At 31.8% G+C, this 12,052-nt stretch overlaps 1 protein-coding gene across 1 annotated transcript in view; it reads right to left on the bottom strand.

Moving 5' to 3' along the window:
• Nucleotides 1-2,578: 2,578 nt before the first annotated feature.
• Nucleotides 2,579-12,052, bottom strand: part of LOC130901775 (la-related protein 1B) — a 33,371-nt gene continuing 23,897 nt past the window's right edge. Inside the window, exon 13 of the mRNA XM_057813371.1 lies at nt 2,579-12,004. Within this exon, the coding sequence (XP_057669354.1) occupies nt 11,993-12,004 (12 nt within the window). The 3' untranslated portion in view covers nt 2,579-11,992. The remainder of the gene's footprint in view (nt 12,005-12,052) is intronic.

Raw genomic sequence — 12,052 nt, 5'->3', positions numbered from 1 at the left:
ATACCATCAATTTTTCTAGACTATTTAGAAGCTTCTAAAGAGCAAACTTCCAGTTCATATATCTTCAATAGCAAAACCTTTGGGTAAAAATGGCAACTCTCTTCAAGGATCAAAAATAGAACAACAGTCCAGAAAGTTCTGAAATGCTTTCAAATATCATCTAATGTTCTAGACTATTTAGAAGCTTCTAAAGGGCTAAGTTCCAGTTCAAATATCTTCAATAGCACGACCTTTGGGTAAAAATGGGAACTCTCTTCAAAAATGAGGAATAGAACAATATTTTAATGTTTCTAAAAGGCGAAAATTCCATTTTTAATATCTTTAAAAGCACGTCCTTCGGGTATAAACGGGAACCTCCTTCATGGACGGGAATTAGCTAGATATGTAAACTATACAACGGACTACCTTAGTTTTATGCCTATTCCTTAAAATCGATCTGAAAGTTATTTTAGCAGTTTATTTATAATGTTAACAACAATTTGGCTTCTGTTTACTACTACCCAAAATGCGTTATTATGAAAAAATATTTATATCTATAAAAGTAGTCTCCATTTGAAAAGCACATTGTTCCGCTAAATCCAACTAATTATGTATTTTCGCCATTTTACTTTGTAAAAATTCCATACCAATAGTTTTTAAATATGAAAGAACTGTATTCGGTTCCATATTATTTATATTATTGTTTAAGTAAATATTTTGACACTACTTGTTGTTTAATTTCGTACCTCTAAACCATATACAGGGTGGAACTATAGTCCAGTCAGCAACGATCATACAGAAAAGCATGATAGCTGATACCATATATGCGATACTCCTATATGGACAGTTGGTATGGGAAAAACCCCTTCCTATGTTATGATGCCGACAATATTCATTTTCTCTCTCGTTCGAGACACTTTATCTATACTGCGCATGCTTGAGAATGCGCAGAACCGAGCTGGAACCTCGGAGGATAGAGAAATAGTTACATTCCGTCTTCCTTAGTCGGAACAGCTTCCACGTGTGTCCATAAACACAATAGTATGTGTCGAACCTAACGGTTGTGTCAAAGGCGTCATAAAAGAAATGGAGCACGAAACGCTAACCATAAAAACACAAAATGGTAGAAGACTAAAAAGAATCTGGCCAACAGACCTACAAAAGGGGTAATGAGGACTTGTCGCTGGAGAAGACCTCATTACGCCATAATAGAGCTCATACTCTAAAATTATATCTCATAATGTACTTAGTGTTTTTTTAAAGAAACAAAATTTAAAACGCCATGTATGTAAATCTTCTTTGGTAACATTTCACAATCTATTCTTTGAACTCTATGGGGATCCGTGAGATTATACTCAAATGTACCGTTGGCTTTTAGTAGCAAGATTATGTTTTGGAATTTAGTTAGCAAAACGCAAGATTTGGTTGAAGATAATCCCACAAAATTGCAAACTTTTATCAACTTTATTACAGTCTCTTGTTTTGTGCCGTCTAAAAGCCTAGGCAGCGCACCAAGAAGTCTATGCAATTTAAAAATGTGTTCAATTCCATCGAAAGAGGAACTATCGCAAACAGGAGATCATTATCCTGTCCAATAGTGGAGCAGCTATTAGAACTCTAAGCTCCAATATCATAAAATGCAAACTCGTTTGGGATTGCCTAGAAAAATTAAACGAGCTAGACAAGTGAAAAATAAAACTACCATACAATAGATTCCGGGATACACCGGAGCGAAGGAAAATGAAATAGCTGGTAAGCTCGCTAAGTCGGGGGCAGACAAGTCCTTCATGGGATCCGAACCCTTCTATGGTATCAGCTACAGAAAGAGGGAAAAAGCACCGGAAAAGAAGTTAGATAAAAGCAAAACCAATTGGGACAACCTACAGAGGTTGAGACTCTTCTGGGAAACTATAACTAGAGTAGATCTTCTGAATGTATCAACGTAAGTGAGAACAATCTACGAATACTAACAGGAGTCCTATCGGAGCACTGTCGCCTCAACAAACACCTGAAGTCGCTAGACATAGCAGATAATACGGCGTGCAGATTTTGTTGCACAGAGGACGAAACTTCTATCCACGAAACACTAAAGAACCCCAGAGAACTACACCTGGGAGCTCTTGAAATAGAAGACGAAGATGATAATTAAAGCTCTCCCACATTCTAGACATTTTAAAAGGGATTATTTTTCAAAATGATGTAAATTATTCAGTTTCTTGTTCATTTCATTGGTATTAAATTTGATAATTAATTTACATACCTCTTTAATCCTAACTTCCTCGACCAAAATTTTAAGAATGTTGCCAAAAAAGTATCCTTCCACAAAAATCTGTAGCTTTTTCGATGTTGCCACTTTTTACCTAGTGACCGATTGTCATTCTTCGACCTGGAAATATTCGTTCAAGTTGCATGGCACTGAACAAAAATTAAATCAAGTGATAATTGAGATCAGACTTTCAAAACGATGCATTTGGGCGTTTATCATATTTTTTGAGATGCTCTTGCTGAATGAATTTATTTACTTAATCCGTCTTTGTAAATTGAGTATAGTAAGAGGAGTTTGGGGTGTGATAGGTAGTTGTAAATAAATCAAACCAAATCTTACTTACATCATATTATTTACATAAAGATATGAAATCTAAATGATACACATTTTTTCGCTATAACTCTAGAAAAAATATAATTTGGCATAGGAACAGAACTGTTTTTTTTTCAGTAATCAACCCAACAAAGAATATCAGTTGATCAATCGATTCTCTGTAGGATTGTTACGTAAAATTTTTAAATGATCAAATTTTTTTGGTTTTTTAGAAATTTTATTATTTTTTTGTGTCACTGGAAGACAAATTCGCTTAACATTCTTCCACAACAAAATTTACAATCTAACTTATATATACTTAAATGCAAGAAATAAGCAAACACTAAATTAACACCCATTATCACATTTTTTTATTAATTTCTTGCCCTTAAACAGAAGTGTCCCAGCAAAATAAGTAAAGCCAATTATTCCAAATTTGTAAAAACTGAGGCTACGTTCATTTTAGCATAAAAGGCCTGCTATTAGTAAAATTTAACGCTGTATAAAAATTTAACCTGAAAGATATAAATCTGTGCTTAAAATCCCTGTTCTGTGCTCTGAGGGTTAATGCACCATCATCCCGGACTATAAGCATTTACAAGTAACAAATAGTTTGGGTTCATGGCGTTTTGCACGGGACAATTTTATTCACATTGAACCCTGTATAAGTATACAGTGTCGGCGGGTATATTCGTGGGGCAAAAAATTACTTTATCCATTTTATGCTAACACACAAAATTAATAATAGTAGGTATTCAGCAAAATTAAAACTATAAGCTCCACTCAAATTTTGGGAGTAAGTATAAAGGGCTAAAAATTATTAATCGTAAGGAGTGTATAAAGAAATCTAGCCAATACATTCTTCCATCAGTTCGACAATTCGCAGGCTGAAGATTTCACTTAATTATGAATATTAACGATAAAACATTAATCAAGAAATTGCTTCCTTCATTACTAATATGAACTTCATAATTAAATCGGTTTAATAAAAAAACTGAACAAGTCAACTGAAGAAAATTTATTTCATTACCTTATGGTAAGACCCGTAAATCAGTTAAGAAACAGAACATATCAGAACATTCGTTTGTAATTTATAGACAACAAAGATTTGCATTTAGTTGAGAAGAATAATTTGTGAAAATATGTTTTCTTTTGTTATTATTATTATTATTATTATTATTATTATTATTATTATTATTATTATTATTATTTTAACCCTTAACTACTCACGCGGAATCACCCACCAGAATTTTTTCTAAATTCTGTCGCTTCTGTTTGTTTGCGTTTTTGAGTAATTCACGTATAGGAGTCTGTCAATCCCTACCGGTCTACTACACGAATTCAAATACGAGCGTGGATGGATATGGCTCTATTTAAACTCTCGTTTCACAACGAGTTCGTCAAGGATGTTAAACGTTTCAATAAAGAAAACGACTTGCCAAATAAGTTAACAAAGCACCATCTCACCCAGACATCATACAATTACAAAGTGACGAAGTCAAAACTGTATTCCTCCCACTCAATGTTACAGCTCTGATACAGCCTATGGACTAAGGGGTTCTCGTGCAATGAAATTAGCCTATCGTAAGAAATTTCCCCTTACACTTATTGAACGAGATTCTATTGAAAATTAATTGAAAAAATCCAGAAATTGACAGTGAAAGATGTAACTTACTGGTCAGTGAGGCATTAGAAAGTCTTGGAGGAAGTTGTGGACTTCCCTTGACTTTGTTGACTCGCCAGATGACAGTTCTAACCGAGGACCCCTGCTTCAACTGGTGAGAGAAATTCCCGGTTGTGGGGAAACAAACGACTCAGACATCGATGAGTGGATGGCGCAAGATCCCTACACTCACGAAGCTTTCCGACGAGGCAGCTGAAGTCAACCGCCAAGAAGCGGAAACCGGCACCGGTGGTAATGAAGTTATATCGCATTCCGACGTGGCAGCCGCATTCGACCTTGCTCTGAGCTAGGCTGAGCAGAGGTCTGTGTCTACTATGGCGCAACATCGCAGCATCAAATTGGTTTTTTACTGTGAAGCAATTGATATTGACAGACATGACGAACCGTTCGCAAAATTAGTGGTGTTATACAATGTTGTAAAACCTCAATGAATCGTATTTCTGTTCAAAGGGATGTTTTATTGAGGTCCCGATTATTAGCCTTGCCTTTTCAGAGCGTGAAAAAAAGTTAAACAAATATAATTTATTACCGATCGAAATTTCCTGAAAAATCGTATTAACAGGATTCGGATTAGAGGGGTTTTAGTGTAATTTAAAGCAAACAAGTCATTATTAATCCAAAAAAGTTGGTTATTAAGTATTCCGATCAAATTCTACACAAATAGTAAAAAAATATTTTCCAATAAATATTTTTTTAAACTAATTGTTTTTGTCTACTGAAAACTGAGGATATTGTGACTTGTTCAGATTCTTAATTAACCGATTCAATTATAATACCAAAACGACTACGATATGGTGAAATATGTAACAATGTATACCCGGATGTTCAAATCTCTACACTGCGAAAATGGAGAGAGCAAATAAGGAGTATGTGATGATAATATTTTGAAATTAACATTTCTTTTGTTAGATTCTATTGTACCACTGATATATCTAATGTCAACGTGAGAACATTGTTGTTGTGTTGTGAGAACAATTATTTTCCTTATTGAAATATTGAATAAAACATTGATTAAAATAAAAACTTAAAAAAGTTGTTATTATTGCTGTTTCAATCATTAAAAGAGTAGTCCAATAGCGCCATCTATTTGTAGATCACCGAAATAATTTAGTTGACAGAATTTTCTCGTGACAATAAGTTTGTGTAAATTTCGTTATATCATTTTTGTGAATAAATTAGTCTTGTATAAACTCTTAAACGAGCAAACAACGTTGTTTCTTTTCTCTACTCATATAACATTAGTTACCAATAACGCTTTTGGAATTGTTGAAAAAATCATTAAAACAACTAGAGTCTACCATCCACGAACACCTTCATTATCGCAAAATAACGCGATGGATTCCTAAGCTTCGATCAAAAATACGAAACAATACGAAGCGGGGAGGAATGCGAATTTTCACTATAGAACGTTCCATAAATGCTGCATACTACTCCAACCTTCCGAAACACACGCTCGAAACGGGGTAACATTCCAGTACGAATTGCGATTATCTTTTAAGATAACGCCCTTTTCACGCTCGATACAATATCAAAACTTGGTTAGGAGATATGAGAACATCCCTTCCGCCCTCAGACTAGCACATATTTGGACTATTTAAAGAAGCCATCGGAGGTCGAAAATTTAACACCGATAACGAGAAAGAGGAGTTTGTTCGCATATGGCAATGAATGTTTCTATACCGGCATAAAAAAGCTTCCGGAGTGGAATAGGTAATGAGAAGAATTACCAAGAAAAACTGAAGATTTTTGTTAATATTTTCGATAATAAATAAATTTCTCGGAGGGTTTGTCCATATTTAAACCGCCCGCATATTGTACGCCATAAATGGTATTAAAAATATCTCTTCACATTGACATTAGATATACTGTATATATGTAATTTTGACTTATATAATATATATATATATATATATAAACAAAAAGCAATATTTTTGGAATTTTTAGAAGAAGTTTAGTGTTCTATTATCGGCTATGTTGCAATTACTTACGATATTTATATTAGCTAAAATAAGACCGTTCCAACTTGACTGGAATTTCTAGACTTACTGAAATAAAAGTATTGACGTTCAATATAATTTACAGAATAGTAAATATAAACCCAATACAAAATAATTGTGTAAAATAATTGACAAATGAAAATAATTCAACTTGAAGATCATTTCAAAATTGTAATCAGTAAGGACTCTTTTATCAAAAACCTAATTTATAATCGAAGGTATCCGAACTACGAAATTAAAACTGCACGATGTGCCATTGAAGGTTGGTTCTAGTTAATTAATTATTCTTAAATGTAACAAATTTGTCTTCAAAAAATGGGTTTACGACATTATCCGATAAGGAACAGCGTTGAAAAATAAACGGATAATGGGCGCATAATAACTAGAAAATATATACTTAATAATAGCAAATAAAGTTAAGAAAACAACTAAAACAATCTTCAAATAGAACGAAATTACAAAATCATCATAATTGACATTAACGGAGTTCAACAAAAACAATAACAAAAACACAATTCACTAAATAAAAACTTGTACCTAAGGAGGAAACTGCGAAAAACTCACACATCTTAAAATTGTCAGTAAGTAAAAAATTCTACTCGAATGGAACGAACAGAAGCGAATATGATATTAATTTAGTTACAAAACTTATATACACATAGTACATAATAGATTCGTTTTTGTTTTAAATAAAATTTTTATATTTTTTTACTTTTCCTAAAATGAAATTATTGAATCCTAAATGCTGGTAATTTGTAGTAAAAAATGGTGATGTACGAATTTCTTTAGTAACGAAAAAATATTTCATGAAATATGATTATTTATTATTATAAAGTGTAAAGAAGACACCAACTACAGGCAATCGATAGAATATGAAATGAAGTGCTTTATACTCGATTCAAAATATATTATTTACGCAATATACCCGAAAATACTATTACTAATTCTATAAATATAGTGTTCAAACATTTTCTTTTTTAAAAATTATTTTATTTATCTAAAACATCAACAATCCACATAAAAAAACAATCAAAAGTAATGTTATATATAACGTAATAATTTTGGCACAAACTACAATATCAAAATGGCTTAATAAGCAGAAAATTTTTCATTTTCTTGACTTAAATTAAACAAGTTCGTTTTTATGTCAGATGCATTAAAATGTCTAATAAGTTGGAAAGAACAAGAGGCTTTATAATTTGGTTGAGCTCTAAGCTTTTTTCAAACCAATTATGTGAAATTATTTTGCTCACATTATATAAAAATATCTGTGGCAGCTTTAAAGATAAAAGAACCATTATTATTATTCATTCTGTTTGTAACTTTGAATCTATAAACTTTTATTTTACATTAAATGAATTTTGTTTTTAAAAAGATATTTCTCGTATAAAATATATCAACTAACCCAAAATATTTTACGCAGAAGCATCTACCGTGCTATAGCCAAATGTGAAGGAAGAATATCATGTCTAAATCTCCGAAAAAGATTTTCTATTATTACCATATCGGGGGAATTCGCAAGAAATGAACAAAAATACTAAAAACGATGGAGACTTATGTATTGGTCCTATGAGCGTGATTATGTACCAGTTGCATCCAAATGTCTTATAAATTGGAAAGAAGAAAAGACTTTATAATTTGGTTGCATAGATCTCTAATTTTTTTAAACCAAAATATTTTACACAGAAACATCTACCGTGCTATAGTCGAATATGAAGATGGAATACCATAACTGAATCTTCCAAAAAGAATTTTTACTCAAAAAAAGAGTAGGAATAATGGTAAGAATATCAAGATAATATCAGAGTTTCCGTAAGAAAATTAACTTGTGGATATCATACTTTAAAGATTACCATATCGGGATGGAAGTTTCCGAGACTTGTATATTGGTTCTATGAGCGTGATTATGTGCATTAAAATGTCTTATAATTTTGAAAGGAGGAGAGGCTTTATAATTTGGTTAGATAGATCTCTAAGCTTTTTCAAAACCAAAATATTTTACGCAGCCAAGACAAATGAAAAACTATAAAGAAAACAAAAACAGATAACGAGGAGTAATTCTGAATTTTCTGGTATGGTATGAAAATACTTATTTGCATTACGAATAAAAGGGTGAGCAGACAAAAAACGGGATAAACTATTACCATATTAGAAAATTTTACTAAGAAAAATACAGTTTTTTTGCCAGCGACATCACATCTATGTTACGAATTGATAATCCATCCATAAAAGAAAAAAGTGTTTTTGGAATTGGATGACAGTTATTCCACGTGTACTACGCAATTCTATAAGATACTATAATATTTGGAGTAAGAGTGAAAGATACACAAGGTTAGGAAAAATCGTAAGGGTGTTTTTTCAGGAAAGCGTACAATGACGAAATACTTTTATAATAATTTATAGCACTTTGCACAAAAAATAATTTCTAACGTAAAGTTTCAAAGTTTCGGAATGTGTAGTAATTAGTTTGACAATTTTTTTATATTTTATATTGATTACATTAATTCTACATAAATTATAGTCTGGTCAATCTAGACATTAGGTGATACATAAAGTTAAAACCAGCTGAATTGTTCAAAATATAATTATAAATGAAATTTTCAAATTCCCCAGATTTATGAATGAGCTAATATGTCTATTCATTATATAACACGGTTGTTGTAATAACATAATCGCTTCTAATTCCTTCAAAAACTGATATTTTGCAGATTATTTATAATATTATAGGTTTAAATAACGGCGCTCGAAATTTTGATAGTATTACTTTTTATATCTCCAAAAGTTTATTAACTACAGTGGAATCTCTATAACTTAAACCTTATCAAGTCAAAAAAATAACGTTCCATTCTGATAAACACTTAAATACTTTAAATCGAAGTAATAAGACTTTTTACTTGGAATTCCCCAAACTCAAAGTAAACTATAGTTTAGTTCACCTTCAGGGAAAACTTATTGAAACGTGTACCAGACGGTGTAATTGTTAATGTAAATAAACATAACCTAAATCCACCATTGAAAACTATGAAAGTTAAATTTTCACACATCTAATCAAGGAATAATAAACTTTAAAACCTTTGAACGGACGTTTTACAAGAAATTAGGAAGGGAGACAAAGCTTGTGGAAGCCTAAAACTACAATTTAAACTGCTTCGAAAGCTGTGGATTTTTCGATGGTACAAAAAGCTTTACAAGAAAATCTTGGATCGAATATAGACTTCTTAGGTTTAGGTAGATTTAGATGAGTTTCCGAACGTCACGTTCAATTGTCGATGAAAATTTCAAATTTAAAAACTTGATGCACAAAACTTTTGATTTTTATCACAATTTCAAATTTACAAACTGATCTACAAAAACTTTTTTGTGCGTCACACGGATTTTGCACTAGAGTATAATACTGATAAGATGTTTTTATACTAAAATACCGAAATGTATAAAAACGGCAAACTTCAGAAACCTATCGATGACAATGCTAATGAGAGTTAACAGTAGACAGCCATTCAAGGGGAATGATTAACTTTTAAGAGTTCAAAAAACCATAGACAAATGAAACAACCAGTCAAATTGTCGCATTTACCCACTGGTCTACCAGGGTGTAAAGGGTCGTTTGATATAACTACAAACCTATTAACTCGATCAGTTTCCGAACGTGATCCAGGTTAGCTTCCGAACATACAGATCATGATTTATCCGTATGTAACATGTGATGAAGGAATGGTTTGTACTGGAACCTTAATTGAGGCTGAAATCCTTTACATAGTTAATAAAATAACTACAATGTTAGCTAAAATGATGTTGCAAATTCTTTCAAAAAATGTAATTTATTCACATATGTACCTACCACAAAATTTGAAAAGAATTTTTATTATTTTTTTGACTCAACAGATTGAAAAAAATATATATTCAGAGATTTATTTATCAATTCAAAGCCAAATAAATACAAGGTGTCCCAAGAGAAATGTCATTTCAGGAACGCAGGAGGTGTCAATCAGTGACTTGGGAATTTAGTCGCTATGTACCTTAAAAAATGCAGTTGATACAAGAATTAAAAGCCTCAGGATGCTGGTCAGAGGATTGACTTCATAAACCAGATGATTGTGCGCTTTTAAACATTTTGTTTTTGGATGAAGCTACTGGAGTGAAACCAATCCAAAGAACTCTCTTAAACTCAAAGAAACCTCTACATGCGACTAAAGTGACCATATAGGCTACAATATCAGCGCTTAAGCCTTACTTTTTTGAAAATGAAAAAGAGCGCACAGTTACAGTGAATTCAGAGCGTTATGTGCAGATGTTAGACGACTTCTTCGTGTTTGAACTACAAAACTTTAATGGTTATAACTAAAGAACATGGTTCCTGTAGAACGGAGAAACTTCACATACGTCTTGGGAAATTGATCTCCAGGAGAAGTAACTTAAGTTGGCCTCTACACAGTCCCGATTCAACACTTATGGACTTTATCCTGAGGGGGTTATGTTAAATCCAAATTTGCACTAACAAACTGACTTCCCTGGTACAATTAAAAGAAAATATCAAGGAGAATATCTGCGGAGCTGGCAGAGGCAATTTTAGTGTTTGATTAAATGAAAACCGTGAGGACCACGGTTTATATTTTGACGATGTTATATTCAAGAAATAAATTACCAAGCAATGCATTTAAATATCTAATAAACATTCAATAAACTTCTTACTTTTATTGAAATTGTTTTTTTAAATGTTAGCTTTTTATTGAGACAACTTGTATTTATTCTAAACAACAAAATGTTATAACTTTTATTTAAAACTGAAATAATAAGGAGCAAATAGAGATAACGAAGATTTGGGAAAATCTAAGTTTTGTTTTGTATATGATTCATCATTATAAAAGTAATTTTTTTATCTTCAATGTACACTTTATACAACCACTACTTACACATACACTGTCTGGTCCTTCGAGCCTTCCATAATCGATGGCACATGGCTTGAAGAATCAGATAATGAAATTGTTAGTATCATTGTAGTGGTAGTAGTTAGTGTCTTCCGTTTGATACTTCGAATTTTTGGTTGTGAACATATAACAATGAACTTGAATAAGCAAATCGACCTCGGGTCTTTATATGAAGATTGAGATGCGGAGTTCTTGTGTTTCCTGAAACTACAACTGATTTAGTATTATTAGATGTATGAACACATATTTTTAAAGACAAATTTGGGTATTTTCAAAAACATTAGTGTATAAAAGATGTTCGCAAATCCAAATTAGTAATTTTTCTCGAATAAGGCTATATATACAACCACCAAATGCTTTTTTTTAAGATTAGAAGCTATGATTACGTAATAAAAAAACTACGAATGAAAATTATATGAATAGAGTACAAAACTGACAATTCCAGATAAATGGGAGCTATTTACAAATTAGTTTTACTCTCAAGATCAAATTTTAGGCAGTTATTAAAAAATTCAATAATTAGTTAAATCAACCGATACGGTTTTTAGAGCCACTAGTATTTAATATTTCTGTTTGATTTCACTCTATTCATGATGTTTGTCGAAAAAGTACGAAAAACTATAAAATTGTAAAATATTTCAAGGTAATGGCACTGATACACAATACACTTCCAATAGCTTCAGCTTTCAATTTCACGACTTAAATATAGTTCTTAAAGTACCCAAATTATTTTTTTTTATTTTTGGAAATCAAACCTAAATTTAAAATTTAATCTATCATATTGGTAGATCACATCAGGCCAGATACTCCACCATGCTCAGGCAGACTTTTACAAAGTAGCCTGCAAAAAAAAATTATTTTCAAGACGAGGCTCATTTGTAGGGATAAT

This window comes from Diorhabda carinulata, chromosome 1 (genome assembly GCF_026250575.1).
Source record: "Diorhabda carinulata isolate Delta chromosome 1, icDioCari1.1, whole genome shotgun sequence".
Lineage (NCBI taxonomy): Eukaryota > Metazoa > Arthropoda > Insecta > Coleoptera > Chrysomelidae > Diorhabda > Diorhabda carinulata.
Note: the sequence above shows the minus strand (reverse complement) of the source record. Positions and strands in the feature narration are given on the sequence as shown.